The sequence below is a fragment of the Sinocyclocheilus grahami genome, unplaced genomic scaffold, assembly GCF_001515645.1.
Source record: "Sinocyclocheilus grahami isolate Dianchi unplaced genomic scaffold, SAMN03320097.WGS_v1.1 scaffold563.1, whole genome shotgun sequence".
Lineage (NCBI taxonomy): Eukaryota > Metazoa > Chordata > Actinopteri > Cypriniformes > Cyprinidae > Sinocyclocheilus > Sinocyclocheilus grahami.
The window spans coordinates 1,287,265-1,303,020 of NW_015505742.1; the positions used below are offsets into that span (position 1 = coordinate 1,287,265).

Consider the following 15,756-nt stretch of genomic DNA (forward strand, 5'->3'; position numbering starts at 1 on the left):
ATGGTGTCATTTAAGCCAATGCAAGACACAAGACCTTGTCAGATTGGTCTTAAATTAAACGACAAGATTCGTCAGTCTGACTCTGAACTTTTGTGATTCTATCCTTCCTCAGTTGCACAATGAGGACGATCCCTCTGAAGGGGCCGCCGGCGCAGAGCCGTCCACATCCTCCCAGGCCGCTGCCGCCTTCGCAGGCATCAGCAACCCCGCGGTGGATACAGAAGCTCCGCCTCCTTCTTATGCCAGCGTGGCGCTCGGAGCAACAGCTGCACCAGGTACAGACACCTGGAAAAAGTTATTATTTCCAGAGTAAGAGCAGGAATCTACTAGGTTAGAAATGTATTTTATATTGCATTTATATTATATTTATATTGCAATAGAATAGAAACGTTTTCGGTATGCGTAAATGATGCATTAGCTGCAGCTGCCGTGGCACTCAACGTTTTAATTTTAGTCATTGTGTATGAAAATAAGCACAATGCGGATTCTGTCCAATTCATTATGCAAATATTACAATGACATCATTGCCGTTGGTTACTGTTCAAAGGTTTAGGGTCAGTAGGATTAATACTTTCAAAGAAATTTTATATTTTTATTCAGCAAATTGATTAATTAAATTGAATAAAAATGACAATAGACACATGAAGAAGTCTTATGTAATGTGGCCCCGAAAAGTATTTGGACACTCTTAAGATGGTCTGAATGTCATTGCGTTAGATAACAGAATCACAAACCAACTGGCATCTGTAAACAAATGAACTAACTTCCTTTTTCTGAGCCTCTTTTGCAGTGACCTCCACACAGCAATGTGGTTTCTATATTTGAAATGGTGTACTAAATTACTACTTGAGAAAAATGCGATATGCGATACCTTGTTAAAAAATGCGATATTCGATATATGATACGATATTGCTTAAAGTGTGTAAAATCATTTCAAATGATATTTTAAAATATTTAAAAATGAAAATTATATAACCAAAAAGTTTCACATTCTTTCTTCTTTTTTTTTTTTCACTTATGTCAGAACCAAATGATGAATGATGTTAAAGGGATAGTTAACTCAAAAATTTAAATTCTGTTAACTTTGCTTTCCACACACTTTAAGTACTTCTTCATATACCACAGCAAAAACTATAGTCTGAGAAAGTTCAAACATGGAAAAAAAAAAGAAAGAATAAAAAGAAATACACAATTTACAAGCATATTATACGCATAGGAGATGCGAAAGACGAATCAACTTGGTCTGAAACGCTTGTCTCTGTGTGTGATTTAAGTAGCATATTATTCGCATAAACCCATTTCATTACACCAAATACACAAAATATTGTTCTTTTTAGCAGCATCATATGACCACTTTAATTACTCACCCTCGTGTAATTTTTTCACAGTATAAACCGTGAATTTTAAGATATTAAGATATTTTTGATGGAATCTGAGAGCTGTCTGACCCTGCATAGACAGCAACGTAACTGAAATGTTCCCAAGTCCAGAAACATACAAGGAGATCGGTAAAATAATCCATGTGACATCAGTGGTTCAACCGCAGTTATACGAAGCTACGAGAATACATTTTGTGCGCAACAGAAAAAACGACAACAAGTTAATTCAACAATTCATCTCCTCCGCATCACCCTGGTGCCATTTTGAAGAATATCCGCTGGACGTAAGCAACGTATGCGGTTCTGTGTCAGCTGCGTCACGCCGGATCTGTTTCCTACGTTGTGATTTGATCTGAACAGAAACAGCGTATCCGTGTGACGCAGCTGACACAGTACAGCATATGTTGTTTACGTCCAGCGGATTTTCGTTTTCATTTTCTGGTGAACTTTTCCCTTTACAAACAAAAAAAATAAGATAATTGCACAGAATATCTATTGATGCAAGCCCTTGAACTAGATGCTTAACCTCAGTTTGCTCTGAAGGGCCTGTCTCTGCTGCTAGTGTACTTGAAGTGAAAGTGTTTCCTGAAGGGAAAGTAATCAGGTTATGGAATTATGCATTATATCATCATGCTGTTGTCTTAATTTTTATTCTTTTTATAAGTGATTTTTATAAAGTGATCTCTTTCAGAAAATGCAATAAAGAAAATTGCAATAACTTGTCAAGGTTTTAATGAATTAAGATACAGTAGGCTTTACATTCTTTCATAACCATTTTCCACCTCTCTGACCCTTAATTGAACACACAGCTTGTGCTACTGTACCTGCTGTAAGTAAATGACTTTGTTTGTGAGTGGTTAACATCTTTGTATCTAGTACACTGTTGTTTATGTAGCTGGTGCAGTTGCTGATGTGGAAACATTGAGGTTGCATCAATTCTGAGCCAGTTTATGTTGCTTCCTAAATGTTTCTCTGTATTCGTCGTCTTGTTAAAAAGGATGAGGATTTTCCGGTTCGTGATGACTTCAGTGACGCTGATCAGCTGAGGGTGGGAAATGATGGAATCTTTATGCTGGCTTTTTTCAGTAAGTAATGCAGAATGCTTATGTTTTACACATGTGCATGATTAGAATAGTACACTATTATAATCCTACTAAATTGCATTACATTTTTACATAAAACTGGATAGAAAATGCAAAATAACTATTTATTTACAAAATGACTAGACTGAATTAAACTAAGGTTTCATCAACCTTTTATGCATATGACCAGTTACAGATTTAGCATTTCATAATGCATACTGCTCAACAAACTTATGCATATTACAGTATATACTGTGTGTGTGTAGTGTGCAAGTTAACTAGTATGCCATTAGAAACATTGGCTACATCTGAAATCACATATTCTCTTGAGGAGCTATTACTCTGCAACCGCTTTGGTCTATATTGCATGTGTGTAGTATGAGTATAATCTGGACATACTATGTTTGCCATGTTGTCATTATCATGTGACCTATCAGTGTCAGTTGCATGGCTTCACTGCCGTGGCCTCATAGCATAGTAAAGTGTCCATCTTATGTACACTTCAGAATCTGGCTGGAAGTGGAATGTATGTGATTTCAGATGCAGTCACAGCGTCTGCGTGATTGTTTGTCATTGTATGTTGATTTCCTCGATTAGTGCTGTGTGCGTGCCATCTGGTGGCGTTGGGATGTATTGCACTTCAAGTATTTCTATACACAGTTGTCAGTCAGAAGTATAACAAAATATGGGGAATAGTAATCGTGATGCTTGACTTAGGTTTGGAAGACTCATGGTTTAGAAGACTCATAGCTAGAAATGTGTGGCGTATGGCTGACCTATGTATTCTATTGCATTTCAGAGAGCACATTTCCGGGGGACTTTCCCGTTCCTCCACCATACAGCATTGCCACGTCTCTGCCCACTTACGATGAGGCAGAGAAGGCCAAAGCGGCAGCCATGGCTGTCTCAGCGGTGGAGGTCATTCCACGAGTGAGTATCTCATCGGCCTACGCACCCACACGTTCTGCAGAACCAAATGCCAAGCCCTCGATTCGCACAACTTTCCACTGCAGCTTCGGTACAGTCCAAAAAAATTCCCTCAAAGGAAATACATTGCTGTAGTAATGCTGCTATGATTTAATGATGACCAAAATGAAATGGGACATCTCTTAAAATCATGTGTGATTAGCTTTTAGCAGTAACATAAGGAGAGCCTTTTTGAGGATGTGGTGTGCCATAAAAGCCATGACCTAGAAAGAGAATCCCACAGATACTCTGATTTCTCTGAGCTCAGATGAAGAAGTCTTATGTAATGTGGCCCCGAAAAGTATTTGGACACTCTTAAGATGGTCTGAATGTCATTGCATTAGATAACAGAATCACAAACCAACTGGCATCTGTAAACAAATGAACTAACTTCCTTTTTCTGAGCCTCTTTTGCAGTGACCTCCACACAGCAATGCGGTTTCTATATTTGAAATGGTGTACTAAATTACTACTTACTGAATACTGTGGCTTAACAAATAAATCGATAAAATAAAGCTGTATTTTCAGCAGCTATTGGTGTCATCCTTCAGAAATCATTCTAATATGCTGACTTGCTGTCCAAGAAACATTTATTACAATTATTAATGTTGAAAACGGTTGTTCTGCTTCATATATTTGTGGAAACCCTGATACACTCAAATGTTTGCGATAAGTAAGGAAGTATTAAAATAGAAATTAATACTTTTGTCAGGACACATTATTGATAAAAGGGGACAGTCAAAACATTTATAATGTTACAAAAGATTTCTGTTTCAAATAAATGCCATTCTTTTAAACGTTGTATTCATCGAGTAACGTATCACAGAAATATTAAGCAGCAAAAAACGGTAAGAACCATAACTAAACGCTAATAATGATGAATAATAATTGAGCAGCAAATCAGCATATTAGAATGATTTTTCTAATGAAGGATCATGTGCCACTGAAGAGTGGAGTAATGATGCTGAAAATTCAGCTTTGCATCACAGGAATAAGATGCATTTTAAAATATATTCAAATAGAAAACAGTTATTTTAAATTGTAGTAATATTTCACAATATTAATTTTTTTTACTGTATTGTTGATCAAATAAATGAAGCCTTGGTGACTTCTTTCAACATTAAAATATTTCAATTATTACAAACTTTTATTTATTTATTTGAAAGTTGCAAATTGCAAATTGAGGACATTCAGAGAGAGAGAGCGAGAGCAAGCACCCAATGCTGGTGCTCTGTTATGAAATCACTTCAGAAACAAAGAATGAATTGGAGCATTGTTCAAGACTTTTACTTGTTATACAACCTCAGCAGCTCTGTTGTGAGCTGCGGTATCAGTGTGGAGCCGGGCTGGGTTACTACCAAAGGCGTAGGCTGGATCATAAAGGAGCAGTTCACACAAAAATGAAAATTTGCCATTTTCTCAGCCTCGTGTCATTCCAAACCCGTGGAACACACACATGTTGTGCAGAAAGTTGATGCTGTGCAAAAGTGAAATCATACAGTGAAAGGGAATGGCTACAGAGCAGTCCAGTTCAAAAACTTGCCAGATGTAGTCCTGCAGTCAAATGTTGTTTACTGAAAAGACCGACATCTTTTTTTTTTTTCACTTATGTCAGAACCAAATGATGAATGATGTTAAAGGGATAGTTAACTTGTTGTTGTTGCTTCAAACCAAAGTTATTACTGCTGTGATTCACCTCATAGCTGGTTGGCTTGGTTCATGGCTTATAGCGCTTTAACGAAGACTTCTATTTGTCTATTTAAATAATATTTCACAATATTTATTTATTTATTGTATAATACAAGCAGCCTTGGTGGGCATAAAATACTTTGTTCTAAAACATTTAAAAATCTTACCGATCCCAGTGTGAGATTTGCAAGCTTTAGCACACTTAAGATTACAATTAAAATCTTAAGTCTGAAATGATTGCATTGTTGTGTAGATGCTAGGTCTCTAGTTATTGACCCAAGTCTTGCGTTTTGGTCTCTAGGTGTGGCTCAGTGTAAGTCTATCAGTTCTTATGCATGTTTTATCAAAGGCGAAACTCGTAAGTCTGATGGCTAGTTATGCGTCACAGCTTGGTGCTTTTGCGTTTTATTCAGATCTCTAAATATGGGGAATAGTAATCGTGATGCTTGACTTAGGTTTGGAAGACTCATGGTTTAGAAGACTCATAGCTAGAAATGTGTGGCGTATGGCTGACCTATGTATTCTATTGCATTTCAGAGAGCACATTTCCGGGGGACTTTCCCGTTCCTCCACCATACAGCATTGCCACGTCTCTGCCCACTTACGATGAGGCAGAGAAGGCCAAAGCGGCAGCCATGGCTGTCTCAGCGGTGGAGGTCATTCCACGAGTGAGTATCTCATCGGCCTACGCACCCACACGTTCTGCAGAACCAAACGCCAAGCCCTCGATTCGCACAACTTTCCACTGCAGCTTCGGTACAGTCCAAAAAATTCCCTCAAATGAAATACATTGCTGTAGTAATGCTGCTATGATTTAATGATGACCAAAATGAAATGAGACATCTCTTAAAATCATGTGTGATTAGCTTTTAGCAGTAACATAAGGAGAGCCTTTTTGAGGATGTGGTGTGCCATAAAAGCCATGACCTAGAAAGAGAATCCCACAGATACTCTGATTTCTCTGAGCTCAGATGAAGAAGTCTTATGTAATGTGGCCCCCCACCACTGCACATTTTGCATGTCTCCTTTCTCTGACACACCAATTTCAGGTCTTGAAGTCTCTACTAATGAGCTAATGACCTGAATCAGGTGTGTTTGATTAAGGAGACATGCAAAAGCGTGCATTGTTGGGGTGTCTCCAGGACCAGGGTTGGGAACCACTGGCATAACACATTGCAGTGCAGTCGATCATAGTCCAGTCATGTTTAATAAATGATTAGTCATGCTTTCATTTAACAATGCATCACCATCTTTGGGACATATGTAAGCAGTTTTTCAAGATGGTCTGCACATAAAAATACAGAATAGTTACTGAAGATATTTACATGTACTTTAAAATACAGTCATTCTTCATTAACGCATTATTCGCTCTCTTTTTGTGTAACCAGTGGCCTTTCTGTTCAACTGGATTGGGTTTTGCTTGTCTTTCTGTTTGACCAACACCATTGCTGGCCGATATGGTGCCATCTGTGGCTTTGGCCTCTCTCTTATCAAATGGATCCTCATTGTGAGGGTGAGTCTCTAAGTAATAAATCGATTAACTCAAAACCCACACAGGAGGATACAAAAACTCAGGGGTTCTCTTTGAGTGAGTGGAACATTGTGTTATGAATGTGAATTTAATCATTATTAAACTTGAAGCTCAATGGTCTTTACAGTTTTCAGATTACTTTACTGGATACTTCAATGGGCAGTACTGGCTCTGGTGGATTTTCCTTGTTCTTGGTAAGTTGTTTTCATGCTATATTAAGTAGGACTTTTATAGTTTGATGATCTGATAATAGCCGAATGAGTGTTAAAGGGATAGTTCAACCAAAAATGAAACATTTGTCATTATTTACTCGCCTTCAAGTTGTTACAAACCTGTGCAACTTTCTTCTGTTAAACTCAAAAGAAGACATTTTCAAGAATGTTGGTAATCGAGCAGGTAGCTATTGACTTCCATGGTAATTTTGGCATAGTATGCAAGTGTTTGGTTACCAGTGCTATTTAAATATCATCTTTTGTGCTCACCGGAGAAAAGAAACCCCTACAGGTTTGGAACAGCTTGAGTGTGAGTAAACAATGACAGAATTTTAATTGTATTTTAATCACTGTAAAATAGTTATTGAGAAGTTTTTGTCATTCATCTGCAGTACTCTAGCGCTACCTGCTGGTTGACTGACTACATGACGACATGATTCAAAATGCACTTCCAAATACATACTTTCATTAATAAATGCATTATGACCTAAATGCATTTTGTTAATTAGAGTAGATAATATTAATGAACAATAATCTTGAGGGCTTTGAGGCTTTTGGAAAATTTGGAAATCTTATAATTTTGTGACATAATATGACTGCAGTAACCTAAATACTGCAATATATTCACTTTGAGCATTTTGAATTAGTGTGATTTGCTAAGAGCAGCTAGGTGTACTATTACTTTTCTTTTTCTGTTGTCTGATGGATGTGAGTGGGAAACGGCCCTAAAGTTTCTTTAGAGCATCTAGTTATTGACCTATGACCTGTCTGTCATGCACTCCAGGACTCCTGCTGTTCTTCAGAGGGTTCGTGAACTACCTGAAAGTGCGTAACATGTCAGAAAGCATGGCGTCTTCACTCCGAACCCGCTTCTTCCTCCTGTACTAGAGGTGAGAATGGCATCACACACACACACACACACACACACAAACCAAAATCGTGATTCTGTTGATAATAGAGGTATAATTATTTACCCATGTCCCATTCTTTTCAAAATGATGGAACAACTTTTACAACAGAAAACTGGTCAATAATTGTATATAGGAAAGAAATGACAGTGCAATTGATTAGGTTTTGTTATATTAATTATACCTGATTATTAAAGGTGTGTTGCAATCTTTGCAAACCAAATAGCAAAAACATCTTTTTCATAGATCTCGGTGTGTGTAGTTGCTCTCAAATCACTTAATAAAAAGGGTAATTTTATTCAATTATTTATTTAAATCTTTGTGTTTTTTTTACAAATGCAAAGTTTTTTTTTTAAAGGGATAATTCACCCAGAAATGAAAATGTTATGTTTATCTGCTTACCTCCAGGGCATCCAAGATGTAGGTGACTTTGTTTCTTCAGTAGAACACAAACAGAGATTTTAAACTCAAACCGTTGCAGTCTGTCAGTCATATAATGGAGGTGAATGGGAATCACGGCTTTGAGAGTCAAAAAACATACACAAACAAAACCAAATTAAACCCTGCGGCTCGTGATGATACATTGATGTGTAAAGACACGAAACGATCGGTTTGTGCAAGAAACTGAACAGTATTTATATCGTTTTTTTACCTTTGATTTTCACCGCAATGTCCGAACTGTCCAGAGTGCATCCTGAGCGTGTTCAACAGCCGGTGCCTGACGCGTCTTCTTGCTTTACGGCGGATCGCAGACTTATTAGTGCATTACCGCCACCTATCTCTCAAATGGACCATTGACACTCTATGTAAAATCTCAGTTAGGAGTGTCAATGGTCCATTTGAGAGATAGGTGGCGGTAATGCTCTTATAAGTCTGCGATCTGCCATAAAGCAAGAAGACGCGTCAGGCGCCGGACAGTTCGGACATTGCAGTAAATCAGAGGTAAAAAAACTATATAAATACTGTTCAGTTTCGTGCACAGACCGATCGTTTCGTGTCTTTACACATCAATGTATCGTCAGGAACCACCGGGTTTAATTTGGTTTTGTTTGTGTATGTTTTTTTTGACTCTCAAAGCCATGATTCCCATCCACTTGCATTATAAGACTGATAGACTGCAACGGTTTGACTTAAAAAATCTCCGTTTGTGTCCTACTGAAGAAACAGTCACCTACATCTTTGATGCCCTGGGGGTAAGCAGATAAACATAAAATTTGCATTTTTGGGTGAACTATCCCTTTAAGTCTTTCCCCTATCAGCCATTGTTCTGTCAAAACAGAAATGCATAAAAAAAAATTGTGCATGCATATGCATTAAAAGATTGTGTAGTTATGAAATGATTTGCGGATTCCATCATACTTTATTGCAAGAATTGCATTTTCTATGCTTTGATACCAGTCTATAGATTGGTTTGATTGATGAACCAGCATGCACTCTTATGTTTCTACCGTTACAGAAGTATCTGACTTGTTTTTGCTAAATGTGGTTAAATATTTGGCTGCTCTTACTCAAGACTTCAACTCGACACTTACTCGATCGCTTTATTTTATTTATTTATTTTTGTTTTTGCGGTGAACCTAATTACTGTGGCTGTCATGTTATTTGTTGAAGGAACTCTTCCTTTCTGGTGAGGAATTACCCAATATGCATAATAACCAAGCAGGTTAAACATGTGCATTTAAATCATTCGGGGAAATGACATGTGACTAGGACTGGGCGATATAGCCAAAAAATTATCTTTTGATATTCGAGAAATGTCATATATGTTACCTCAATGTGTATGTTGTTGGTCTCAAATGACTGAACAAAATTTAATTTTATTTATTAATTTATTTAGTCTGTCTTTGTGAAAAGTGAACCAATATTTCTCATAAACTAGACTAACATATTTGTTTTACCATTTTTGTAATAACTTTGATAGCAGGATTGAATGTTTGTACTTGACTTGTGCAGTCAAAACTACAATTTGTGTAAAAAGATTATTGTGCTAACATGATTATTTACTGCAAAGGTTGCAATTTTATGATTTTGTGCAGTGATAGGGTTGCATACAAAATAGTTTATAAAAACCTCTTGGGACCGACCAAAGTTACGATTTTAAGGGGGGGGGGCTTTTGTTTAAAACTAGTCACTTTTCATGCAAAGTTATTTCTACATTAGAAAGTAGTTTGTCTAAGTAGGTCTCACAACAAAATAACATGAGATTTGTGTCTTTAAAAAAAAGAAGTAAATATACAGTACGTTTAACCTATGGTGGAGGAACCTTTTAGTGACATTTTTCTTGGTTTGAATTTGTACCAGAACAACACAAGAACTGATTTTGCTTTTGTTCACTTGGCCACGCAAGCCGGATGTCATTTGCTTCATTGATAATGGCTCTCATAACCTTGCTTATATGGAGTTTGCACATTGAAGGCCATGGTGGCAGACCTCCAAAAAAACAAGCTTCGCTCTCATTCACTCTTGTCTCTTTCAAGGTCGCCTCACCAAAACATTCCTTCCTAATGTGAAATTCCTTGATGATTTGCAACCCATCAAATGAACTGGACTGGATCCCACTGAGGGGAAGAGGAAGAAGAGAAAAAATAAAACCGGTATCTCTGTCAAACGTTCTGAACTGAACTTGGTAAAAGCGGAAGGTTTTTCTGTGCTCTGAACGAGTGCAAATCCGCTCCAGTTTTCACATTGTAACTCCCAGTTGGCCTCAGCCCATAAACGTCTGGTTGATTACTAGATTTGGACAAGACAAAAAAAGTCACTTTACGCTTAATCTTTCCACACACTGCATGCGGAGTAATGGATTTGTGTACTTGGGTCGGGAAAAACTGCAAAAGATCACTAGAAATATGCAGCCAAGACATCCTACGCAATGTCTTTTACCAAACTGGGTTAGCAGTCTTAAACATATGAAATTAGACTAGTTTAATTCTCTTTGCTTCGTTGCATCCAAGGCCTTGGCAAATTTGATTGCATTGCAGTATTAATATACCAAGTTTAGATAGAATTTGACGCGTAACTTTAGCTAACGGTGATGTAAAGTACAGTTGCACAGTTTCTCTTCTTCTTAAGTTATGTCTCGCTTAACTTAATAGTAAATGATTAAGAAACTTAATTGATGTGTTTCAAACTGGAAATGGAATTTGTACTTATCCTAAAATATATAATTACCTTTTGCACCTTCAGTTTTCCCCCCTCTTTTTATAGGTTTTTTTAAAGTTGTGACTTTGCTCAAGCTGTGACCTGCCTAGATGACTTTAGTTACTTGAATGCCTGAATGCAACTGTCATTTGTTTCTATTAATCACAAGCCTCTTTAGCAATATCGGATATTAAAAGAAATGCATGGTTAACTCTGTTACAGCAGTTTAAACGACTAATCCAGTAAACAAACAACAACAACAAAAAAGGCAACTTACATTTATTAAATGTATGTAAAACAACCAACCAACTTTTGTTGGAATAATAATTTTGGATTTTCTCTGATTGGCAGAGATGATTGTGTGCTATGTTTATTCTCTTGTCTTGCATAATAATGCCAATAAAATTTGAACTCCCAGATACATTTCTTTGGAGCTTTTGTTTCAAGTTAACAAGCATTCTTAACATGCATTTTCATCCCTAGCCATTATTTTTGTCGTTTCAATCCAAAATGTCATGTGGAATATGGATTGTGAATGCCATTTCATGTTGACTTTATTCTCACTAAAAGTGATTTATTGAAGCTTTTATAATGCCACTGTAAATATGAGTATTTAATTCATTGATTGGTTGGAAATGATACCAATTATTACACTTAAGAAGTAATAATATTTAAAATGTTAGTCCATATCCTTCTGCAATGCAGTATTTACAGAGAAGATGAGTAAATTAGTAATTTTATAATTGCTCTTGTGATTTCTGATTGCTTGTTACATTATTTGTATTACAAATTAACTGCACCCTTACCATAATTTACAACAGTAAGCATAGTTTCTGCCTAAATGCTTTTGTTATTATTGTTCAGTAAAGCAATAGTTTATTCAGAATTATCATTGTTGCATTTTAATGACATTTGTGGTTAAAACCAAGTAACAAAAAGTGTAATAAGAGCAACTATGATATTTTGTAGGAAAACTTTAGTTAATGTGATCAATTCTCTTGTCTTGCATAATAATGCCAATAAAATTTGAACTCCCAGATACATTTCTTTGGAGCTTTTGTTTCAAGTTAACAAGCATTCTTAACATGCATTTTCATCCCTAGCCATTATTTTTGTCGTTTCAATCCAAAATGTCATGTGGAATATGGATTGTGAATGCCATTTCATGTTGACTTTATTCTCACTAAAAGTGATTTATTGAAGCTTTTATAATGCCACTGTAAATATGAGTATTTAATTCATTGATTGGTTGGAAATGATACCAATTATTACACTTAAGAAGTAATAATATTTAAAATGTTAGTCCATATCCTTCTGCAATGCAGTATTTACAGAGAAGATGAGTAAATTAGTAATTTTATAATTGCTCTTGTGATTTCTGATTGCTTGTTACATTATTTGTATTACAAATTAACTGCACCCTTACCATAATTTACAACAGTAAGCATAGTTTCTGCCTAAATGCTTTTGTTATTATTGTTCAGTAAAGCAATAGTTTATTCAGAATTATCATTGTGTTGCATTTTAATGACATTTGTGGTTAAAACCAAGTAACAAAAAGTGTAATAAGAGCAACTATGATATTTTGTAGGAAAACTTTAGTTAATGTGATAAATGTAGCTTTCTCAAGCAAGTAGTGTAATGGACTAACCACTTTACGTGTTTGTTTAATACTTTGATATTCTATTCGATATTCTCAAAAGGCTATACCTTCATCCCCACCACTGAGTGGCACTTTTTCCCTTCTACCCGTTTCCAAGTACACACACACGCACACACAGACAGAGACAGACAGAGTTTATTATTCTTAATAAACTTTTAATGAGTGACCCATTTACATAACGTCTTTCCGGTCGGCACATGGTACTACTGTTGTGGACTGCATTTTTCCAGTCCTTTCTTCTGAATGGATGGCTCACTGCTCCCAATCATTCACAAATATGTGCACACCATGGTACTGACAGATTACTATATTCACATAGCATTGATGTATGTAAACTATTTCAAGTCTAGGTCAAAAATAAAAAGGGGCTCAGGGCAAAACTGCACCAAAAAATGTTTTTTTTCCTTTAGTTAAATTTTATTAGGTGTGCATATTTTTATTTTCTAATTATTTATATTTAGTGATTTATTTAATTATTTGTTTGGAATGAATTATTTGATGTTCTTGAATAAAATATGCAAAATATTTTAGTGTATATAATTATGCAGAGACTTCATCTAATTGAAATGTTTGAAGCAAAAGATGGTTAGAAATATTACTCCCAATGAAAAGTTAATTTCTCTAAGGTAGGTCAAATAATATAATGGTACTGCTGTTTAAAGAAATATGCTGTCATCTTGATGCCACATCCAAAATCCAGTAGTATCAGAAATTCATTTTTTTTTATTAATGTCTCGGTTTATTTCCTCCTAGCAGGAGCAATACAGAGCAAATCCTGTCACATGTATCCAATAAAAAAAGAGAGAGAATGAATGTATGTGTGAACTGCAGTGTGTGTGTGTCAGAGAGCGCAAGGGCCATGCTGACAATTGCTGTCGGCGGCATTTTCAGGGCTTTTTTTTTTTTGTTCCTGGCCACGTCTAAACCGAGTAATGCACCCACTGGCCTCTCCTCCTCCTCCTCCTCCTCCTCCTCCTTGAGGCTTTCCGGCCCAGCGGGTAAATAGTGGCTCTCTTAAGCGCCGGCACACCTCCACTCACTCCTCAGCATGCACAGGTACGGATTGGAATGTCAGGGGCTGGGTCTCAACCTGCACTCACAGCCTGCACGTTTTTTTTTCCCTCTATTCACTCTGAATTGCTGGGCATTAACACTGTAGAGATATGCAACAAAACAAAATTAACATCTATCTAGTTTGGTCACATTGCACACTTTATTTATAGTGTAGATGCATTGTAGGATGACTCCCACTCTACACTGCAATTGCAATGCAGACAGATTCATTGATTTGAAAAAAAAAAGAAAAGAAAAAAAAGGCAATCCCATAGAACATTTTAACACATCGTTGTTTGCTCTCATAGGGTTAACGGATGTTCAAAGTGGCTTATAGCGACAAACTGACCAAGTCATTCGTTTTGCATGAGCGTTGTCAAGGTGTTCATTCATGCAGATTTGTCACATCTCTCCCCTTTGGTCAAGACAGTGGTTTGTGCATTCATGCAGAAAATTAATTGCTGTAAAGTTGGTTGCCATCAATCAAAGCTACTCGCTCTCATTGGTAGTTGCTGCCTTGTAATGCTGCTCATTTGTATAAAGTAAAATAAAAATGCCCTTTTAAAAATTATATTTATTTGATTATGTATAGTTTTTCTTCCATAAAATATGTAAAATATTACATACTTGCTCTTATTGGTAGTTGATGCATTGTAATGCTGGTTATGTGCATAAACAAAAACAAAAAAAAAAAACTTGGCTTATAGCGACAAACTGACCAAGTCATTCGTTTTGCATGAGCGTTGTCAAGGTGTTCATTCATGCAGATTTGTCACATCTCTCCCCTTTGGTCAAGACAGTGGTTTGTGCATTCATGCAGAAAATTAATTGCTGTAAAGTTGGTTGCCATCAATCAAAGCTACTCGCTCTCATTGGTAGTTGCTGCCTTGTAATGCTGCTCATTTGTATAAAGTAAAATAAAAATGCCCTTTTAAAAATTATATTTATTTGATTATGTATAGTTTTTCTTCCATAAAATATGTAAAATATTACATACTTGCTCTTATTGGTAGTTGATGCATTGTAATGCTGGTTATTTGCATAAACAAAAACAAAAAAAAAAACACTTATCTCTTTTAAACTTGCACTCTATTCATTTGCTGCTTGTTTTCTTTAAAAAAAAACCACTTGCTTTCTAATCTTTTTGTATTCTATCTGTTTTCTTTTCATTTATTACACAATTAACAAAAGCAAAAAGACCTCTAACACTAGCTTGCTCTATTCTTTTTCTATTCTATCGGTTTTCTTTTTATTTATTATATTATTTAAAAAAAACCTTGCTACGTGTACTGCGTTAAGCTAACTGGGACTTATTATAGCGCTTGCATATCATTGCTCTTTTGTTGATTTTGATTGCTTCTATTGTCCTCATTTGTAAGTCGCTTTGGATAAAAGCGTCTGCTAAATTACTAAATGTAAATAAAAATAAAAACATTAAAAAAAGCCACGAAAAATGACAATTAAAAAATATATATTTTTAACAATTATTTATAAAAGTAAAAAAGCCACCAACATGACTTTGATTAATTCCTTTTTTAATATATATTTTTATATTATATTTTTTATAAATATTTATGTACTTTTTATGTTTCTCCATAAACAAGCAAAATATTACATATTGCATAAAATTGGTTGATATTGAATTTATTGCCAACAACCTATTATGCAGATTTAGGCTTCATTTATAAGAAGGAGAGATAAAAATGTGTTTTTATGGTTAGAAACATGTCCCCTTACTATAAAGTTAATTTCTGACTTCAAAGAATATCATGTATAAAATATAGATGAACACTAATGCTGATTGACTTTTAAGTGTAACTATACCTGCTCTCATTGGTTGCTGCATTTTAATGCTGCTTTTTTGCATAACATTAAAATAAAATTACAGAAATGCTTTTTTTTCCCCAAATTATTTATTTTTATCTATTTGATTATTTAATTTTGTTGTTGTTGCATAAAACATATTTTTTCTTTAAAGGCATAGTTCACTAAATATAAAAAAAATAATAATTTTGAGTGAACTATCCCTTTAACGCAAGCCTCTCTCTCTCTCTCTCTCTCTCTCTCTCTCTCTCTCTGTGTGTGTGTGTGTTGAATGCAGCATGACGCGTTTGCCCACTGTTGAGGGTAAGTGC

General features: G+C 35.7%; 1 protein-coding gene across 1 annotated transcript; it reads left to right on the forward strand.

Moving 5' to 3' along the window:
* Window positions 1–11,169, forward strand: LOC107556275 (NEDD4 family-interacting protein 2-like). The gene is made up of 9 exons (XM_016239342.1): window positions 1–5; window positions 76–275; window positions 3,261–3,522; window positions 4,735–4,796; window positions 5,654–5,872; window positions 6,505–6,629; window positions 6,775–6,841; window positions 7,644–7,749; window positions 10,245–11,169. Exons 1-8 carry the CDS (start codon window positions 1–3, stop codon window positions 7,745–7,747), a joined length of 1,044 nt encoding a protein of 347 aa, XP_016094828.1. The 3' UTR covers window positions 7,748–7,749; window positions 10,245–11,169.
* The last annotated feature ends 4,587 nt before the right edge of the window (window positions 11,170–15,756 follow it).

What these genes read in the sequence shown, in the direction of transcription:
- LOC107556275 (XM_016239342.1), top strand. An exon ending in CGGAGCAACAGCTGCACCAG is followed by an intron (nt 276 to 3,260) that starts GTACAGACACCT and finishes ATTGCATTTCAG; the next exon opens with AGAGCACATTTCCGGGGGAC. An exon ending in GGTTACTACCAAAGGCGTAG is followed by an intron (nt 4,797 to 5,653) that starts GCTGGATCATAA and finishes ATTGCATTTCAG; the next exon opens with AGAGCACATTTCCGGGGGAC.